Source organism: Chrysochloris asiatica, unplaced genomic scaffold, assembly GCF_000296735.1.
Source record: "Chrysochloris asiatica unplaced genomic scaffold, ChrAsi1.0 scaffold00266, whole genome shotgun sequence".
Classification (NCBI taxonomy): domain Eukaryota; kingdom Metazoa; phylum Chordata; class Mammalia; order Afrosoricida; family Chrysochloridae; genus Chrysochloris; species Chrysochloris asiatica.
Window position 1 is genome coordinate 3,221,033 of NW_006408784.1, and position 22,524 is coordinate 3,243,556.

At 36.2% G+C, this 22,524-nt stretch overlaps 1 protein-coding gene across 2 annotated transcripts in view; it reads left to right on the plus strand.

Moving 5' to 3' along the window:
• NF1 (neurofibromin 1) overlaps positions 1-22,524 on the plus strand; it is a 307,052-nt gene that overhangs the window by 256,740 nt on the left and 27,788 nt on the right. For both annotated transcript variants that reach the window (XM_006874227.1, XM_006874228.1), the window contains 12 exons: positions 1,979-2,181; positions 4,032-4,225; positions 5,589-5,729; positions 5,902-6,181; positions 6,612-6,826; positions 7,450-7,511; positions 7,667-7,781; positions 8,315-8,416; positions 10,892-11,032; positions 12,778-12,904; positions 18,355-18,486; positions 19,387-19,522. In XM_006874227.1, the coding sequence (XP_006874289.1) occupies positions 1,979-2,181; positions 4,032-4,225; positions 5,589-5,729; positions 5,902-6,181; positions 6,612-6,826; positions 7,450-7,511; positions 7,667-7,781; positions 8,315-8,416; positions 10,892-11,032; positions 12,778-12,904; positions 18,355-18,486; positions 19,387-19,522 (1,848 nt within the window). The remainder of the gene's footprint in view (positions 1-1,978; positions 2,182-4,031; positions 4,226-5,588; positions 5,730-5,901; positions 6,182-6,611; positions 6,827-7,449; positions 7,512-7,666; positions 7,782-8,314; positions 8,417-10,891; positions 11,033-12,777; positions 12,905-18,354; positions 18,487-19,386; positions 19,523-22,524) is intronic.

Consider the following 22,524-nt stretch of genomic DNA (forward strand, 5'->3'; position numbering starts at 1 on the left):
CACCAACTTTGCAGTTCAAACAACTTTGCAGTCTAGTGCATTAACTCACAGCGCCACAGAAATGTCATATTAAAAATTCACTGCTGTCATGTCGATTCTGACCCTATAGGGCAGAGTAGAACTGCTCCATAGGTTTCCGAATCTGTAATTTACTGAAGCACATAACCTCATCTCTCTCCTGCAGAGTGTAAGTTTGAACTGCCAATCTAGTTAGCAGCCAGTGTTTATAACCCACCACACCATCAGGGCTCCTTTACTATAATTTGTTCTTAAATGCCATTGACTCATTTCTAACTCATAGCAGCCCTGTATAGGGTTTCCAAGGAGTGGCTGGTGAGTTTGAACTGCCAACCTTGCAGTTCAGTGATTACCCTACAGTTCCACATCAGGACTTATAGTATAAAACCCAACAACACCATTGAGTTGATTCTGAATCCTAGAAAACCTTATATAGAGTTTCTGAGACTGTAAACCTTTATCTTATCTGCTCTACAATATCCCAGAAATCATTGGCAAAATTTTGTGTGTGCTTAACTTTTACTGTCTCAGAAGGTCTGTGGCACTTACCCCCAATTTGAGGAACTCTTAATTCTTTAGGAGTCCTGGTGTGGCGCTGTGAACTAGTGCAGAGTCATTTGAACCACAAGGTCGATCATTCAAGTTCACCCAACCGCTCCTCGGAAATCCTATACAGGGTCGCTATGGGTCGGAAACAACTCGACAGCACTTAACAACAACAATTCTTTATAGCGTATTAAAGTATAAAGGGTAAAGAAATGTCAAATGATTTAACTCCAGATTCCTACATATTTGTAAAGGATATAGAAGCTTAGAAATAGTAACATTGAGATTTTCATTTTAGAAAAATGACAGCTATAAACCGTGTCTTTAGGTTTCAATGAAAAATTCCTTGTACAAGAAGGTTGTTGTTGTTAAAGTGCTGTCGAGTCGATTCCGACCCATAGCGAACCCTGTACAGGGTTTCCAAGGCTGTAAATCTTTACGGGAGCAGAAAGTCTCACCTTTCTCCCACAGCACAGCTGGTAGTTTCGAACTGCTGACCCTTAACGGTTCGCAGCCCGATTCGTAACCATTACCTTACCATTCTTCTAACAATTTATTAGCTTGAGAGTGAGCCCATATTCTTCTCCAGTGAAGTAAAGCCACTAGTAACTTCTCCTTTGCACTGCTGCATGTCATCCCAGGGAAGCAACCTCTCAGTAGAATAAAATTGCAGTGCCTTTTTCCCTCTGTGTGGTTGTTGCATAAATCGGAACATGATGACAATTTAGTGATGAGGAAAGCTTGAAATTTATTAAGCAATTCAACTATTTCTTTTACTGTAGAGTGATGGAAATCAACTTTTAAAACTAAATCTGAGTATACACAATTTCCTAATTTATTTAACTATATTACAGTTTTGTTTTCAGTGGTTTTTATTGGAAGTCAGAAGAGATAAAATAAGGGGGCTTAGTTACTAATTAATTTTGAGTTTTACAATTTGTAGGACACCCAGAAAGAAATTTAATAAATGCTGATAAAAGATTCTGACACTCTAATTTGATGAGGGGCTGCCTCATTATGTTGCTGATGATCCCCACTGTAGGTTGATCTAGTTGGAGGAACCACAATTCGAGTTTTGACTTCATTAAAAATATGTTATGTCTTGCTCTAACTTGTTTTTGATGATCCACTGTAGTAGGGTCATAAAATCTCTCTTATGATATGTCCCAGTAAAATGTCTCCTCAAAAGGAGCCTTACACTGCCCTCCCTTCTGGTGAAGTCAAGAGTGTTCCTTAAAATGTCTGAGTGTTCCAGTGGTATTTGGTTTGCTGTAGAGTTTTGACATTTTATCCTTAATTAATCATAAAACATTAAAATAGTGGATTATGCTATGTAATAGAATCACAAATTGTATATTATAAGTATTGTAGAGTTATAAGGAAAAAATTTTAAATAATTTTTGCTTTCTTCTAGGTCAGCTGCCTATAACCTTCTGTGTGCCTTAACTTGTACCTTTAATTTAAAAATTGAGGGCCAGTTGCTAGAGACATCAGGTTTATGCATCCCTGCCAACAACACCCTCTTTATTGTCTCTATTAGTAAGACACTGGCAGCCAATGAGCCACACCTCACCTTAGAATTTTTGGAAGAATGTATTTCTGGATTTAGCAAGTCTAGTAAGTAATGATAATTTTCTTTAATACTAACATTGATTCTGAGAAGACTGAAAGAAAACCTTTCATTTCAGAATTTGCAGTGAAGTCATTCACCTTGCCAATGGCAAGGTTTGATTCCGTCAATGTCTCTGGTGGACCATTTACTAAGTATTTTACTTACCATGTTTCAGTTTAATTAGCACTAGTATTTATCTTAGCAGAAAATGCCAGATTTATCATCATTAAAGTATCCATGTTGTTCTTTGATTTTAGAGAAATAGTCATTTCCCCTCGTCTTCATGTTGACTTTGAACTGTGATATCTTTGTTACTTGTATGGTTCAGGGAAACTGCGGTGTCACATATGTAGATTTCAGAGTCAGCCCCTGGACGTGGCTTTAATAAATTTCATAAATTTAGCATCTACTCTTTATATCTGCCTATCTTCATATAGTAATATTAATACAACTCTTCTCCCAGCCTAATGCCGGCCATTTTCTTCCCATTTCTCTCTCTCCATAAAACTTTGTTTTTTCTACCTGCAAACACACTTCTTGTTCAGCTTCACTTGAAAATGCAAAAAATAACTGAGAAAATACTGAAATACAAATGACAGAAACTTGCTCTCACAGGTATCTGAGTACATTATAATAGGTGACTTATCTTTACCACAAGATAGCAAAGTAAGTTTGAGCTACATTTAAGAGTTGAATGTAAACACTAGAATTGTTTTGGGAGGTGGGAGGAAAGGACCTGAGAAAAAGTGATAGAAGGAAGCTTTAAGGAAATAGCAGTTTTACAACAAACCATAGTTTGAAAGGTAAATGAAAAACTAGGAAGTATACTTTGTAGCAAATAGGAAAAAAGATAAGTATATTTGATCATGAAGAATTCTTATAGCTTATTAAGAAAATTTAACAATAGTTAAACTCTCAGAAAAGAACACGTATATTTTAAGAAGTTTACTTACAAAATAAAGAAATGCAAATTGTAAAAATAGTGAGTGACTAGTCAGCTGTCACATTGGCAGACTAATCAGTTAAGTGTCAAGATCTTAACACATCTTAATTAGTTTTGACATGTGAATGAATGCACAAGATAACCAACACCCAGATCATGATACAGAACATTCCCAGCATCCAGAATTCTCCCTCTCAGCACCGCCGCCCCACCTAGGGCTGCAAATGAGATTCATTTGGTCCATTTTTAAGCTCCATGCAGCATTATTTATAAAAACAAAAGTTAAACAATAAAGGAGCAACCAATTTAATTATTAAATATGATAAGATAATATGAAGCCACTTAAAAAGAGAAATTTTACACTGTTTTTGCAACATTTTGTAAGTCTCAAGTTATTACTAAATAAAAAATTTTACATATTTTGAATAGCTTTTTAATGAGTGAAATCTAAATATGCTTAGTGAAAAAAAATTCAGTGCAAGCTGCATATATAGCATAATTGTACTTTTCTAGATGTGGAAATTGAAGGGAAACTGAGGGGCAGTACCAGTATGATGATAACAGTTTTGTTTTTGTGATGGTGGTTTTCTTTTACCAAGTTTTCTATGATTTTCACATATTCCTATTTTATAAGTAAGACCTAATCAGCATTTTTTAACTAGGTGAGGAATGATTAAAAGGGAAAAATGTAAGACTTCTTAAAAATTGGCTTGCTGACTTTAAAAATTTCTTTCTTTAAGGCTTGCTATCCGTTTTCTCCATGTCTGTCCTCAGTAATAATTGGCAAATCTCTTTTTTCCAGGCCTGACTCTAGGTAATGATCTTTACCTTTTTCTTTGTCCTTCGTTTAAAAATAATTGTTAATGTAATTTTCATTGACCATGCATTGCTAATAGTGTTGTTGCTTTCCAGGTATTGAATTGAAGCACCTTTGTTTGGAATACATGACCCCTTGGCTGTCAAATCTAGTCCGTTTTTGTAAGCACAATGATGATGCCAAACGACAAAGAGTTACTGCTATTCTTGATAAGCTGATAACAATGACCATAAATGAGAAACAGATGTACCCTTCTATTCAGGCAAAAATATGGGGGAGCCTTGGGCAGGTATTGTTTTTGTTCAGATATTTATCTAGTACTCTTTGGGACAGATACTTGTATTTATTTACCCATTTCGTGCAAAGCTTTCTGCTAGACAATTGTGATACACCTGCGGAAAAGACAGCCTTCTCTTTCAAAAAGCAACTAACACCCACCCAACATTTGTTCTGTTTCACAATTATAAATGTCTATGTCTCTGAGCCAGAGAAAAACTAATTATTCTAGAACTCTGCTTCATAGCGTAATCATAAAGGACTCAACTGTAGAAATTTGATCATTTTCCTAATAAACAGTACTTTACAATGTATCCTTCTACCCTATACACTATGTTGTTGTTAAGTGCTGTCGAGTCGATTCCGACCCATAGCGACCCTGTATAGCGTTTCCAAGGAGCAGCTGGTGAGCTTGAACCATCAACCTTGCAGTTCAAATGACTTTGCAGTCTGACACAGTAGCCGCAGTGCCACACCAGGACTCCCTATATACTGTGTGTACAGGATATATACACTTTGTATATAGGGAGTGTATACACTATACACTATGGGTGTTAGTACATTTTCTTTTTGCTAATGATTCAAGATATAACCTGTTTCATTAATAGTTCAAGCATAAGAATGTCAATATTAAAATCCAGGGTATAATGTAGCATTCCATTTTTCGCTGAAAACAATTATGCGATTATTTATTTAAAGTAATCACTTGAAGAAGCAGCACACTAACTCCGGGATGTGTGACTCCTCCCAGGAATTCCACATGCCCTTCCTTAGAACCAATTTTATAGTCCTAGAAAACCTCTGAATGCTTACATATCATTATATTTTAAAATAACTGTAGTTTGTATTGATCATGTAATCTTAGAAGAGCACAGAGGTGCTTTGCAAGTGAACAAAGTACTTTGCAAGTGAACAAAGATAATACGTAGAGATTTTAAATTGTGAACACTAGTCTCAATATCTAAAGGAGTTATGTGTGTATCCTTATCTGTTTCTGGATATTTTATGATTTGATGACCACAATCAGTTTCTGTTGAGTTGATTTTTTTTCTCAACGGGGACCACATTTGTAACAGATTAGAATTCCATAGGATTTTCAGTGACTTTTCATAAGTAGACTGCCTTTCTTCTGAGGTGCCTCTGAGTGTGCTTGAACCTCCAGCCTTTTCAGTAGTGGTCAAGTATGTTAACTGTTTGTACAATAATCTATTAGTCCAGATTTTCTGATAGGTCTCTAGATAAATATGGAGGCTTTCTGGTAAAATAGAGAGGATTTTTGTGTTGATTGGGCACCTTCGTAATTTTTATTTAAAAACTAAGTTGGTAAGGTGGCAAAAACTTAAGTTTATTCCCCACCCCCACCCCTTTTCTATTAGATTACAGATCTTCTTGATGTTGTGCTAGACAGTTTCATCAAAACCAGTGCTACAGGTGGCTTGGGATCAATAAAAGCTGAGGTGATGGCGGATACTGCTGTAGCATTAGCTTCAGGAAATGTGAAATTGGTTTCGAGCAAGGTAATCTCTCTTCCTTTGTCTTCTGTACCATGATTATCAATTAACAGGAGGGTTTTTGTTTTATAAGTAGTCATTTTAAGCTTAAATTCAAATTTTCTTATGTCTTATGTTAAATTAAATGATAAATTCTTATGTCTTCCCCATGTGTGTAAAATATCTGTTTTTCCCTTAGGTTATTGGGAGGATGTGCAAAATAATTGATAAGACATGCTTATCTCCAACTCCTACTTTAGAACAACATCTTATGTGGGATGATATTGCTATTTTAGCACGCTACATGCTGATGCTGTCCTTCAACAATTCCCTTGATGTGGCAGCTCATCTCCCCTATCTCTTCCATGTTGTTACTTTCCTAGTAGCAACAGGCCCGCTCTCCCTGAGAGCTTCTACACATGGATTGGTTATTAATATTATTCACTCTCTGTGCACTTGTTCACAGCTTCATTTTAGTGGTAAGTTCCAGGAAAGTAATTTGTTTCACGAACTCCTTTTCTGCATTTGTTTTGTACTAACTTAATGCAACAGATAATTGTATGTGCTAATTTAAGCCTGCAGAGATGACATTATTATTAAAAAGAAAAAGAATAAATGACTTGACATGAACTTGTATTCAATATCAAGCTTTAAGTAAGAATTTTTTTGGTGTGTGTGTGTCATGTAGAATCATAAGTTGTCACATAAGGTAAAAACTCACCATCTATGTTGTTTAGCACTAGCATTAATTTGTAGATAAATTGAGCTAAAGCAATAAACATACTGTATGTAGAAGTTTTGTTTGGGCAGCATGCTTAAGTAATTTTGATGTGCTATACAAATTTTCCAAATTTAAAATTAAAAGATTAAAATCTTCCAAGTCTTTTCATTTTCTTTTTTCTTTCACAGAAGAGACCAAGCAAGTTTTAAGACTGAGTTTGACAGAGTTCTCATTACCCAAATTTTATTTGCTGTTTGGTATCAGCAAAGTTAAGTCAGCTGCTGTCATCGCTTTCCGATCCAGTTACCGGGACAGGTCATTCTCCCCTGGCTCCTATGAGAGGGAGACTTTTGCTTTGACATCCTTGGAAACAGTTACAGAAGCTTTGTTGGAGATCATGGAGGTATGTAAGGCAACATTATAAGAAATTAAGTTAATTCATTTTTTAAGATCCCTTTGTACTGTGTAGAAGGGGCCCTCGTGGTGCCGTGCTTTAGGCATTTGGCTGCTAATTGCAAGCTCGGCAATTCAAATCCACCAACTGTTGTGGGAGGAAGATGAGACTGCTCTCATAAAGACTTATGGTGGGGATGGTGATGTGCCGTGGTGATGTGCCATGGAGTTGGTTCTGACTCATAGTGACTCTGTACAGGGTTTCTGAGGCTGTAAATCTTTATGGGAGCAGAAAGCCTTATCTTTCTACTGCAGGGTAGCTGGTAGTTTCGAACTGCTGTCCCTGAGGTTAGCAGCCCGATTCATAACCACTACACTACCAGACCGCCTTATAAAGACTCATAGAGACCCTATTAGAGACCCTATATAGAGTCTCTGTGAATTGGGATCTTTGGTGACAATGGGTTTTTTGTTTTTTAAATGTGCAGAAGAAATAATTGGTTTGTTCTCCTGTTTTGTATGTAATATGCTAAGTAAAAACATGAAATGTGTTTGTTGCTAACATATATGCCATTATATTTGCTTCTAAAAAGATATATGTGCATAAATATATCCATAGTATTCTTTGTTTAGGCTTGTATGAGAGATATTCCAACTTGCAAGTGGCTGGACCAGTGGACAGAACTAGCACAAAGGTACGGTCCCAATTAAATATAAGTTATAAATGTTGTATACATGTTGTTGAAAAGATGCATATTATGACAGTCACTATTTTAATGTATTATTTATTATATAGACATATATAGAGACACAAAAGTTTTTATAAGTTGATCGGATCTTTTCATTGCAGATTTGCTTTCCAATATAATCCATCCCTGCAACCAAGAGCTCTTGTTGTCTTTGGCTGTATTAGCAAACGTGTGTCTCATGGGCAGATAAAGCAGATTATCCGTATTCTTAGCAAGGTACTCCTTCCGCCCCCAGTGTTTGTGTCTCTCAAGTTGTGAAACACCTCTTCCTTTTTTCTAAAGGACATTTAGTTTTGAATTTAATATGTTTGTTATTAAGCCTTTTGAAAATGTGTTTTAGCTATTTTATTAATTGTAATTCTTTGAAGTGAAGAAATCATCTCTAAAAAAGTTGTCATAAAATAAGTATTGTCTCTTTTGCCAAGTAAGTTGTCTTCATGTTTTATCAGTTTGCAAAGCACATAGCATAGAGTAAGGCCCCATAGCCTTATGTTAAATTTATATAATTTGTAATGACTATATTAATGCCTGACTTATAGTTAAGACGGAAACATTGTAGAAATCAGAACCTAAAACATGTATTGAGCTACTAGCTACCACGATCACCATAGCATCGGAAATAATTATTCCAGCACTTATTATTAAGTAAATCCCTGTTTTTGACCTGATTTTGAGATCCATTTCATTATGATTTAGGAGTTATTATCTTGTTTTAATGAAAGTAAAATAATTCTGTTTCCTTAAAATAGGCACTTGAGAGCTGTTTAAAAGGACCTGATACTTACAACAGCCAAGTTCTGATAGAAGCAACAGTAATAGCGCTGACCAAATTGCAGCCACTTCTTACTAAGGTAATTAATGTATAGGAAAGGAGTGCATTTATGTTGGGTACTGGTTTTCTTTCAAAGAGTTCAGAAATAAGATTGAGAAGTTATTAGGAAAAAGCGATACTAGAAATTCTTGTTGTAAGATCTGACTGTTTGAAGTGTTTACATTAGAGGAGTAAGGAAAGTAAGTTCTCAAGTTCTTATAAGATTGATTTTTTTCTCATTGGAGCTAAAGGCGAGATAGCTGTGCATTGTCTTAATTCTTTTGTTGTTGTTGTTAGGTGCCATCAAGTCAGTACTGACTCACAGCAACCTTATGCACAGCAGAATGAAACAATGTCCAATCCTGGGCCAACCTCACTATGGTTGTGTGCTTGAGCCCATTGATGCTGCCACTTGGCCAATCCATCTCACTGGAGGTCTTCCTTTTTTTCTCCCACCCTCCACCTTGCCAAACATGATTTCCTTCTCCAGCAACTGGTCCCTCCTGACAACGTGTCTGAAGTATAAGAGACGAAGTTTGGCCATCCTGGCCTGTAAGGAGCACTTAGGCTGCACTTCTTCCAACACAGATCAGTTGGTTCTTTTGGCAGCCCATGGCACTTTCAATATTCTCCTCCAACGCCATGATTCAAAGCATCAATTCTTCTACAGTCTTCCTTATTCACTGCCCAGCTTTCACATGCATATGAGTTTATTGAAAATACCATGGTTTGGGTCAGGCACTAAGACCTTAGTCCTCAAGCTGACATCTTTGCTCTTCAACACTTCAAAAAAGTCTTGGGCTCATTTTCCGGCACTGTATCTGACAGTGTTTCTCTGCTGTTCATAAGGTTTTCAGTGACTAAATATTCGGAAGTAGTTCGACACTCCTTCCTTGTCTGTCTTTGTCTGGAAGCTCTTCTGAAACCTGTCCACCATGGGTGGCCCTGCTGGTATTTAAAATACTGGTGGCATAGCTTCTAGAATCACAGCAACTCACAAGCCACCACAGTATGACAAACTGACAGATGTGTGGTGGTTAATTCTGTTCATGTCAGGACCTGCTTAGGTGTTAGAGATATTGTACTGAACAAAGCCAGTAAAATTCTCCACCTTCAGTTTCTGGGGTGGGTGGATAATAAACTAAGTAAATATATCATAAACTAATTAGTGTTAATTACAATGAAATATAAAGCAGAGAAAGGTATCCATGATTATCAAAAGTTTGGCTGCTAAATGATGATGATAGTCAAAAGGAATAAAATGATGTATTCACTGTTTTAAAATGGTCTGAGCTTGAATGTGTCATTTAGCATATTTGGACATCATGTTTCCTCATTGATAAAATGTGTATACTATACTAGATAATGCCATGGTACAATCTTCCCAATGTAAAGTTATATAATTCTGTGAATTAAAATACAAAGATATGCCAGACTTGAGAGAAATTACTGAGAATACTGTATTGTGTTCTTGGTTATGCATTATATGCTCTACAGACATCCTCAATAATATAGAATGGTTTCCTTGTCCTTAAAAATGAGGCTCAGAGGGCTATTTGTCCAAGATTACAAACATAATAAATGACAGACCCACAATTTTAATTAAAGATCTGTCTGACTCTAAAGTACATTTATTTTTCACACTGATAACAGAATTACTGGGGGAAAATTTTTTAATTGAGAGCAAAAAGATTACTATGCTGGTAAGAATGACAAGAAAGCAGAAAGGGCTGAGTTTCAAGTAAACTTAAAGTCAGGATTTATTGTTGGTAGAAGGAAGAGTGCCTTGAGCAGCAAAAGCACAATGGTAAGAGTGTACAGGAACACTGGGACAATGGAGACATGGTGGGTAGATCATTCTAGTTGGAATGGATAAATGATTAAGGAGCATAGTAGGACAGAGGTTGTAAAGATTAGCTAGAACTAATCTAGCATTCAATATTCCTCAGACAGGAGTTTAGAAATCTACCTATTAACTTTTAAACAGCTAATATGACAAAAGCAGGATTTAAATCATTCTGGATGTCTTGTGTATAATAGTACTCCAGAATGGAGTAGGGTGAAATGGAAGGCATAGGACAGTGTCATTGTCAATGAGAAAGAAATGGAAGATGCCAAAGGGACTTATTTAGGAAAATTAACAAACCTTGGTGAATGGATTTGTGAATCAAAGATGCTGAGATTCTCAGCCGGGTTATAACTGTCTTTAGTTTTGCACATGGAAAAGATGAAATGCTTACCCATGTAAATGTTGTTAATTGCTGTCAAGTCAGTTCCAACCCATAGTGACCCTGTATTGGGTTTCCGAGAAGTAGCTGCTGGGTTTAAACTGCCGACCTCGTAAGTTCACAGTTCAGTACTGATCCTACAGTGTCATGCCAGGAATTACTTTGTTCAAAATTGAAAACATGGGTAATTTGGGTGGGAAACATGCTTTGTTTTATACTGCAGTGTGTTTTGAACGAGATTATTGCAAGGTTCATTTTACTAACCTAGAATGTGCCTCCTTTGCCAGGATTCCCCTTTGCACAAAGCCCTCTTTTGGGTAGCTGTGGCTGTACTTCAACTTGATGAAGTCAACTTGTACTCTGCAGGCACCGCACTTCTTGAACAAAACCTACACACCTTAGACAGTCTCCGGGTATTCAATGACAGGGTAAGTATACTTTCTCTAGAGATTACTAGATTTTTCACATTAGAATTCTTCCCTTTCTTAATGTTTTTTTTTTTTAATCAGAAGTCTGTAATTAAATATTCATTTATATAAATCAATTTACTATCAGTATAGTTCCTTCTCAGCTCATAAAAAAACTAATATAAAATAGCAGAAAACAGTACTGTTTTCTATATAAAAATAGCAGAAAACAGTACTGGCCCATTTACTAATAAAAAAGGAACAAATAATAGTGGTTGGCACAAATGAGTACTCAACTCTTAGCTGAAAGATTGGTGATTTGAATACACCCAAAGGTGTTATCTTAGCTTCCTGGTATAGCGCTTTTGGTTAATGCACCAGGCTGCAAAGCCATTTGAACTGCAGGGTCAGCAGTTCAAGCTCACCAGCTGCTCCTAGGAAATCCTATATTGGGTCGCTATGGGTTGGAACTGACTCAACAGCACTTCACAACAATAACAACAAAAGGTGTGTCTCAAAAGACAAACCTAGCAATCTACTTCCAAAAGATCACAGCCTTGAAAACCCTCTGGAGCACAAATTCACTGCACACGTGGGGTCACCATGAGTTGGAATCAGCTCAAGAGCAGCTCACAACAAGGTTAGCACTCACTTCACATATTAAAAAAAAAGGTTTAAAAATAAGCATATTTTTATTGATATGGTACTTAATTAAAAGTTAAGTAGATACATAGAAGTAGAAATAGATAAGGAGGTTGATAAGGCTTAAAGGGAACTTTTAGATCCTTAATTTTACTTAGTTACTTATTTTGTCTAACCTGACTTTAAAACATCATTAACCTTTCTCTTAACATTTGTGAACCATGATTGCAGTTGAATTTTGGTTGACAGAGTAAAGAGAAGGTGAGACTAAAATAGTATAGAATTATGCTCCTTTTGTCTTCAGAGAAGAATGGGAAAGTCAAGGAGAAAAGAGAGGCTTTTGTTTTTAAGATATATGGGTGTGTATAGCAAGATTTGCTTGAAGTGAAATTAACTTAGTTCTTAAAAACAAAGGGAGAACAAGACCATGGTCTTAAGTGGCCACGATGGTTAGGTACTGGGTCTAGCCATGTGTTAATGTGGACATAGAATTTTAGAGATGAAGAGACTTTGAACTTTGTCAGTCAAAATAGAAGGAGGAAAGATGTTCAGTAATCGTCCATGTTTGGACATCTAACTTGGAATTAGAACCCCTCTGTCCTAAATGCCTAGTTCTTTTTTGAGGTTTTCTTAAAACAGTGGAGGTCAGGATGAAATCTAGCTCCTAGCTATTCATATGAAAAGAATATATATAAACGTCATTTGGTGTTTATATCTCAGGAGTACTTGTTTTGGTGTTCTCATTGCCAAAACAGTGTAGTAGCAGGGAGTCAACATTGAATCCAGTGCTCCAGGATACTGGGAATCAGATTTAACAAAGCTCGATTTAAAGCCACCAGGATGCAAATCAATAAATTGATTGTAATTTCTCTTGTAAATTAAAGCTATTTCATCTTTCATCATCTTATTATCTATATGCTTAACTGTGTTAGATACTGATTAGTTTGTAGTACTGTAAGTGTTCTTTATGGCTTTGTATTGTCATCTGATAGTAGTCTCTCTCAACTTGAAAGGATTACTTGTAGTTTGTTGAATTCTTGTTAGCTTGTTAAACACAAACTAAAACCAATAAAGGACAACTCCTGAGTGAGTCCCATCAACCATTTCATGATTGTCTTTAATAGAGTCCAGAAGAAGTGTTTATGGCAATCCGGAATCCTCTAGAATGGCACTGCAAGCAAATGGATCATTTTGTTGGGCTCAATTTCAACTCTAACTTTAATTTTGCACTGGTTGGACACCTCTTAAAAGGTAGCAGTATTGTTAGAATTTTTATTTATTTTTTTAATGAAAACTATCAAGCCAGAAGTAATAAAAAGGAATCTATTTAGAAGTATTTGACTCTTGCCTAATTTTCACATCGGAGTCCTGGTATGGTGCTATGGGATAATGCACTGGACCTCAAGGTGGGTTTGAATCGCAAGGTTGGTGGTTCAAACTCAACAAGCCACTACTTAGAAACCCTATACAGTGTGGCTATAAGTCGAAACCGACTCCAGAGCACTTAACAACACAACAATTTTCATGTTACATAACAGATTTCCTTTTTAAAAAAAATCAAGAGTTGATTATTAATAAAATGCTTCAGTACTGGTCTTCTGATATCTATGTGTATTATTGGCAGCAGTACTTCAATATCTTGTTAATAATCAAAATAAAACAGACTATATACAAATCGGAGTCCTGGTGTGGCGCTCTGGGTTAATGTGCCTGACTGCAAAGTCATTTGAACTGTAAGGTGAGTGGTTCAAGCTCACCAGCTGCTCCTCAGAAACCCTATACTGGGTCGCTATGGGTCGGATCTGACTCGACGGCACTTAACAACATACTGGAAAATGTTACCATAGAGATTTGGTCACAGGTTTTCTTCAAATTATTTCTAGTTTTTTGTCAACCCATGTCATGATTATAAACCATACCTTTCTGGTACCTCATCCCGTGCACCCTTCCAAGTTTCTGTATAATTTATAGCCAGTGATCACCAATTAGTCCTCAGAGCCAGTTGTTCACGTCCTAAATTGACTTTACTCCCATTGCTGACTTCACTGTGTTTCAGCTTTGGTATATTAATATGGGGTAATCATGGCCAGAGATGACAGCTTACCCTTTTATGACCCATGAGCCATATAGTGGCCACCTACATTTTGTGCTTCTGGGGCTAAGTGGGAAACTCTTACCCCACTTTTAGTGCATGCTGCCATCTGGTGGGGGCCTATATAACTGCATGAACCTATAGAAATGAGCCTTATCTCACCAGTAATGTATCACTAGAGACATGTTGGGACATCTGTATCCCATTAAGTGTATCAGAATTTGTATTATCTCAAAAACTTTTTTTTCCATTTTATTCAAAATGCTTTCCGTTACAGAAAACACATGGTTTCAATTAAAAAAAAAAAAAGAAAGCAGAAAATAATTTAATCTTGAAATGGTTAACAGGGATAGCATATAACACTGGATATGTATTCCAAGAATCAGTATTCCAAGGCAAAAGCAGTGAGTAAAACCTTGGATAAGAGGTTGACACTAACCAGTAGACTTAAGTAGCACTAGCACAACTCAAAATGAGAAGAAACAGCTGGAAACATTTGTTAATAGAACATGGAATGTGCAAAGTATAAGTATAGGAAAATTGTAAGTTGTCAGAAATGAAGTGGAACACGTAAAGATATCCTAGGCATTAGTGAGCTGAAATGGACTCATATTGGCCATTTTGAATTTTACAATCATATGGTTTGCTATGTTGGTCATTATCAATTGAAGAGGAATAGCATCACATTCATTGTTAAAAAGAACATTTAAAGATCTGTCTTGAAGTAAAATGCTGCCTGTGATAGTATAATATCCATATGCCTAAAAGGAAGACTTCTTGTGTGGTATCACTGTAACATCATCACTGGATTAAGAACCACAAGATCTTCCGTTCAAACCTAACAGCTGCTCCTTGGAAACCCTATACAGGGTCAGAACCAACTTGATGTCACATAACAACAATAACAACAAGGAAGACCAGTTACTACCACTATTCAAATTTACACTAAAACCACTAAAGCCAGTATTGGTGAAATTGAAAAATTCTACCAACCTATTCTGTTTCAAATTGATCAAACATGCTATCAAGATGTATTGATAATTACTGGTGATTGGAATGTGAAGGTTGGAAACAAAGAGCAAAGATCAGTAGTTGGAAAATAAGGCCTTGATGATAGAAATGATGCTGGAGATCATGTGACAGAATTTTACAAGACCAACAATTTATTCATTGCAAAATACCTTTTTAAACAACATAAAAAACAACTATACACATGGCCCTCACCAGATTGAATACATAGGAATCAAATTGACTACATCTGTGAAAAGAGATGATGGAAAAGCTCAATATATTTGTATCAGACAAAACAAGCATCTTGGCAAACTATCAAACAGACCATCTATTGCACATTTGCAAGTTAAGACTGAAGCTGAAGAAAATTATAACAAGTCCACAAAAGCCGAAGTATGATCTTGAACATATCCTGCCTGAATTTAGAGATCATCTCAAGAACAAATTTGATGCATTGAACACTAAAGACTGAAGACCAGAAGAGTTGTAGGATGACATTAAGAACATCATACAGAAGAAAGCAAAAGGTCATTAAGAAGACAAGAAAGAAAAGACCAAAATGGATGTCAGAAGAAACTCTCAAACTTGAGAAATCAGCATTTCTCAAACTGAAAGAAGTAAACTAAAGAAAAAGCTCAAGGCTCCACTTTCAATATTGAAGGCTTCTGCGGACAAAATATTGAATGATGCAAAAAACTTCAAAAGAAGATGGGAGGAGGAATACCTATACTCAGAGCAGTAGTTACTCTAAATACCAACAGAGAGGGAAAGAGTCTTCAAATCAAGTTTCAATGCTATCCACTCTATACACAGGGTAGATAGGGACAGGCAACTTAGACATTGGCTACCTAAAATGAGGGGACAATAAAGGCATGAAGTGACTGGCTTACAAGGTTTCAAGAGGGAGCTTAGTTTAAGACGGTGGGGGGAAAGAAAGAGTCCCCACTGAATAGCTATCATCTTGTCTAGATGGGTCTGGTGAAAGGAGATGGGGATAAGATTTGTAAGATTCAATAGTGAATAACTGTTATCATGACTAATCGCGACTGTCACAATTGTAGAGGTAGAAAAGTTTTGTAACAAAAAAAGGGGAGTGGTTAATCTTACAGTCCAGAAACAGAGGACCCTAGGACCATCAAGAGAGGAACGCACAAATAGAATGTGGGACCTTATCCATAGAAGCAGCAGCGCCAGAGATGGAGGCAGAGATGGGGGCATGGAGAGGGGGAGCGGCTGAGGACTCTAGATTCATCAACTAAGAAGAGAAGGACTAAGAACTGGTGGCCAGGAGGCAGACTTGCAGAATGTGCCCTTTGGAGATGTAAATTATTATATATGCCTGAGTGGGTTTTTTTGTTTGTGTGTTTTTTAAAAAGCTAAAGTGGATAAAGAGAAATACTTTTAACTGATGGTATATGGAGGGGATTATAATTAATGTAATGCAACAAGTTATATGAATTGTTGAATGTGAAACTGAAGATGTGCCCTGTAAACTTTCACTCAATCCACAATAAAAACCTTAAATTAAAAAAATAATAATAAAAAGATGGGAGGAATACACAGAGTTACTGAACAAAAAGAAATGTTCAGTGTTCAACTATTTCAAGAGGTAGCATATTATCAAGAGCTAATGGTACCAAAGGAAGAAATTCAAGGTGCACTGAAGGCATTGGCAAAGACTAAGGCTCTGGGAAATGAAATATAAATTGAAATCTTTCAACAAGTTGATGCAACACCATCTATGCCAAGACATTTGGAAGACAGCTACCTGGCCAACTGATTGGAAGAGATGCATATTTGTGCCGATTCCAAAGAGAAGTGACCCATAGAATGTGGAAATTATCGAACAGTGTCATTAATAATTATATGCAAGTAAATTTTTGCTGAAGATAATTTAAAAATGGCAGCAACAGTACATTTGACAGGGAAACTGCCAGAGGTTCTAGTCAGATTCAAATGAGGATGTGGAACAAGGGATACCATTGCTTATGTCAGGTGAATCTTGACTGAAAGTAGAGAATACCAGAATACCTGTGCTTTGTTGACTATGCAAAACCTTTTGACTTTGTGGATCATGACAAGCTATGGATAACATTGTGAAAAATGGGTATTCCAGAACACTTACTTGTACTCATAAGGAACCTGCAAATGGACCAAGAGATAGTCATTCGAACAGAACAAGGGGATGTTGAATGGTTTAAAATCAGGAAAGGTATGTAAACCAGGATTTACATCCTTTCACCATACTTACTCAGTCTGTTTGCTGAGCAAATAAACCAAGAAGCTGGATTATATGAAGAAGAATGTGGCATCAGGATTGGAGGAAGTCTCATTAATAACCTATGATATGCAGATGTTACAAGCTTGCTTGCTGAAAGTAGAGAAAACTTAAAATACTTAGTGATGATAATCAAAGTCCACAGCCTTCAGTATAGATTACACCTCAGTGTAAAGGAAATACAAATCCTCACAACTGGACCAATAAATAACATCATGATAAATGAAGAAAAATTTGAAATTGTCAAAGACTTCATTTTGCTTGGGTCCACTATCAACGTTCAAGGAAGCAGCAGACAAGAAATCAAATGATGTATTACATTAGGCCAATATGCACGAGACCTCTTTAAAGTGTTCAAGAGTTAAGATATCAGTTTGAAGGACTAAGGTGCACCAAGCCATAGTATTATCAGTAGTCTCATATGCATGTGAAAGTTGGATATTGAATAAGGAGGACCAAAGAAGAATGGATGCATTTGAGTTATGGTGTTGGAGGAGAGTATTGAAAGTACCATGAACTGCCAGAAAAAAAACCCAAATCTGTAATGGAAGAAGTGCCACCAGTATGCTATTTAGAAGCCAGGATGGTGAGATTTTCTTTCTCATATTTTGAGCATGTTATCCAAATGGACCAGTCCCTGGAGAAGGACATCATGCTTGGCAAAGTGGAGGGACAGTGAAAAAGAGGTAGACTCCCAAGTAGATGGATTGGTACACTGTCAACAGTAGTAGGCTGGTCTCACGTTTAACAGAGATTGTGAGGATGGCACAGACTGGGCTGTGTTTCGTTCTGTTATGCATAGTGTCTCTATGAGTTGGAAACAACTCAGTGACACATAACAATAACAACAGATTTTAAAATGGAATTGCATTAATGATTAAAAGCTAGCCAGAAAGCAAATTTACCCTCTTATCAACCCTATTCTTTAAGCTCCTAGAGCATGTACTTTCTTTGGTATTAGTTTTTTCTTTAAAAATAAAATAAGTTAGCAAAAGGAATCTTAGGTAAACTCTAATACATAGACATTTAAAAAAAAAAAAAATCTCTCCACTGTTTTTAGGAGTGGAAGATAATCGTATACAATAATGAACGGATTCTATCTTGTTTGTCTTGGACACTTAAGCTTTTATATACTTAAGTAACTATTGACATATATGTGTTTTGTCTTTCCAAATGTCTACTCTTTGAAGGCAGGAGTTATCCCCTTTATGTCCTTTATGTGCCCCTTTAGTGTCTTCCAGTGTTACTAGTCATAGAGGAACTCAACAAATAATTGCTGAAATAATGAATTAACTTCTTGTTTGTTTTTGTTTTTTGTAGGGTACAGGCATCCCTCACCTGCCATTGTTGCAAGAACAGTCAGAATTTTGCATACACTACTAACTCTGGTTAACAAACATAGAAATTGTGACAAATTTGAGGTGAATACCGAGAGTGTGGCTTACTTAGCAGGTAAAAATGCAAAGGGACAAGCTCACTGTTGCCACATCTACTCTTGTTACATTACCAAAAAGATGGAATTCCTGTAGCTCTTTCCACTGATTGTTTGGCAGCATAAGAGTCCACAGCCCAGTCTTATGATGACATTTTTGAAAATTCTGAAAAATGTTTTTCCGTATGAAAGAATTTGCATTAAAATTTGAAATGTATTACCTCTGTCATTCTTGGTTAAAGAAACTACAAGGGTACCCACTTGTGTGTTATAAAATCATAGGGTCCCAGCCTAGCATCCCTCCTGAGTCAGTCCTCCTCCTCTCAATCTTGTATTTTTTCTCACATGGATCGGATAATTTAACCTAATTGCCTTGACATCTCCTTCAAGTGACTTTCTGCCTCTTTAATACACATTCCTTATGCTGTTTATTGAATCTGGAATGCCTGCCCCATCCCTACCACTCCATTAATTTTCCGTTTGTTTGTACCTGACTTCTGTTTTAGCATTTATATGTAATACATTTCTTTAAAAGAGTCATTTAATGGAAATGCTGGTTCCAAGACTTGAACCATTTGATCTTTTGTAAATCATGTAACATTTTTGTTTTGGAGTAAATCATGTAACAGTTTTCTCCTCATCTAAAAAATGGACTGTATTCCTAACATTTTTGTTTTTTGAAATCAAATATGTATAAAAGTACTTGCTAAATATAAGGTGTTTCATTAAATCTCTGTGTCTCCCACATTTATACACAGTCATTCAAAATAGACCATAAGCCCTGTAAAATAAGCAGGTCTGCCCTGTGTGCCATATCCTTAACCCTCATAGTCAGTCTATAAGACTCTGCTATTGATAGCTGTTGTAAGTCATACTTCAGGTTTGTTAAAATTTCACATCTGTCTTCTTATTTCTCTTAGCTTTACTCACAGTGTCTGAGGAAGTTCGAAGTCGCTGCAGCTTAAAACATAGAAAGTCACTTCTTCTTACTGATATTTCAATGGAAAATGTTCCTATGGATACATATCCCATTCATCACGGCGACCCTAGCTATAGGTAAGTGGACTTGTTCTGCCTTAATTAATTACATAAGTATCAAGTTTGAATTTCCCATGCTAATAGAGGAAAGCAGTAATCTATAAGATACTGTAGAGAGAACTGTAGAGATAATCTAAGGATCCCTGGTGACTCAGCAGTTTAAACCCACCTGCCCACTCCGTGAGAGAAAGATGAGGCAATCTGCTTCCGTAAAGATTTACAGCCTCAGAAATCCGATGGAACATTCTACTCTGTCTTAAAGGGTCTCTCTGAATTGAAATTCACTTAATGGCAGTGGGTAGTGGTAGAGATAATCTAGAAAGAGTATGTAAAACAAAACTCATAAATCTGCTGTACTTTATGGAGTTAATAATAGGAAAGTTGCCATTTATGTTCTAGTCTAATTGGATTGTAAACATTAGTTTACTTCTTAAGCACAAGTCAGTTGAATAGGAGAAGAAATGGTCTTGAAAATTATAGATTGTAGGTAAAGGAAAGAAACGTAACGTGAAATATAAGCAACATTCATAAAACGTGTATAAATTTCTGAATGGGAAACTAGTTTGCTCTGTAAACATTCACCAAGCTGTGATTTAAAAAAAAAGAAATGTAAGCAACATTGTATGATAAAAATATAAGCAACATGCTTAATGAAGAAAAATTAAGCTATACCTAATTATAAAAATTTACACATCAAGGCATCTGCTGTATTTACTCACATAACACTGAAGTTATTAAATTGCTTATGGTATAGATTTAGATTATGAAATCATCAAATTATATCCACTATTGTACATAGTTTTGGATGGTATGCTTTTCACTATGGAACTTCATGAAAAGCTCCTTGATCATTGGGGACTTTTCTATATTTTCATTTAAAGTTTCTTTAAGGCTTAATACAGTGTTGGACATAGAAAAGCAATCTTCTTTTTGTATCATTCCATTTACCAGCATCCTACTTTTTGATAAAAACCTCTCAACAGTTTCCCACTAAGATTTTAACAATGTTGGTGTATTTCCAGACATTTTTGGTTTTATTCTTTTGTTCTGGTTGTCCTGGTGTGGCAATGTAGGATAAGCACTAAGGAGATCCTCAAGGTCAGTGGTTTAAACCCACCAGGCTGTTTCCTGGAAATCCCAGATGGGATCACTATGAATTGGAACCAGCTCACCAGCACTTAACAACAATAGTAACAGTTCTTTAGTGAGGTGTCATGGTGGTGTACAGTATTCTGCTACTAGCTGAAAGGTCAGAAGTTCAAATCCACTAGCCACTCCAAGGGGCAAAGATGTTGCATTCTGCTTCCATAAGGATTTATACCCTTGGAAATCTTCCAGGAAAATTCTGTTTTGTCCTAGAGGGCCACTGTGAGTCTGAATTGACCTGACTACAATGTTTTTGTTTATTCTTCATTTATTACCATGATGATGTTTTCTTGATAAATATATGCCCTTCTTACTATGGAAAGGAGGGAATGAGTTTGCTTGTGGTCAGAATGTATAGTGAAATTGAGTTCCTTAATTTTTTTTTTTTTTTTAATCAAGAAAACCTTTTTTTAAGCTTTTAACAACATTGGTCTCATACAATGCTTGTCTTTTGTGACTGATGAATTTCACTCAGCATAATGTCTTCCAGGTTCAACCTTGTTGTGAGGTGTTTCACAGATTCATAATGATTCTTTACTGTTTTGTAGTATTTCATTGTGAATATATGTACCAGAGTTTAACCATTCTTCTGTTGATAGGCATATAGACTGTCTCCATCTTTTTGATGTGCCTTTTATAGACAGCATATCGAAAGATCCTATTTTCTTATCCATTCTGCTTCTTATGCTTCATGACTAGTACAGTTAATCCATTTATATTCCATGTATTTATCAATGGGTATGAATTCATTGCTGTCATTTTTCTGTGTTTTGTTTTGTTTTGGTGGTGCTGCTGGATTCTTTGTTCCACATAATTTTCTATGCCGAATTCATTTTGTTTGTGGGTTTTCTGTTTGTTTTCATTTCTGTTGTGTTACTGTTTACTAATAAATCTTTCTGATTTTCCTCTTTATTTTGATGTGCAGTTGTATTACTTTTTTATGAGGTTACCCTATAATGTATTAATTTTTCCCTGTTTAAAACATTCTGTTTTATGTTGAAATCTACTAGACTTCCTTGCCATTAGTAACTTCTGTGTCTACACTATTCCCTCTTTTTGCTTTGTAATTGTCTTCATTATACATTGATTTCTCTGGTTCTCTATTCTCAATCTTGTAGGTTTGTTTTACTTTAAGTATTTCTGTATTTAGATTGCACCCATTTCAAAGACAGGTGACCCACCAGAATGTGGAAATCATCAGACAGTTATTAATATCACATGCAAGTAAAATTTTGCTGAAGATAATACAAAAACGGCTACATTCATATATACAGATTCCAAAGGTTCAGGCTGGATTTAGAAGAGGATGTAGAACAAGGGATATCATTGCTGAAGTCAGATGGATCTTGGCTGCAAGCAGAGAATACCAGAAAGATGTTTCCCTGTACTTTATTGACTACGCACAGGCAATTGATTGTGTGGATCGTGACAAGTTATAGATAACACTGCAGAGAATGAATATTCCAGAACACTTAATTGTGCTCATGAGGAACCTGTACATAGATGAAGAGACAGTTGTCTGAACAGAACAAGGAAACACTGCACGGTTTAAAATTAGGAAAGGTGTGCGCCAAGGTTGTATTCTTTCCTCATACTTATTCAGTCTGTATGCTGAGTGAGTAATCCAAGAAGCTGGGTTATATGAAGAAAAACATGTCATCAGGCTTGGATGAAGACTCATTAACAACCTGCAATATGTAGATGAAACAACTTTGCTGCTGAAAGCGAAGCGAACTTAAAATACTTGCTGATGAAGATCAAAGACCACAACCTTCTGTATGGGTTGCACCTCAATGTAAAGAAAACAAAAATCCTCACAATTGGACCAATAAACAACATCCATATAAATTGTGAAAAGATTGAAGTTGTCAAAG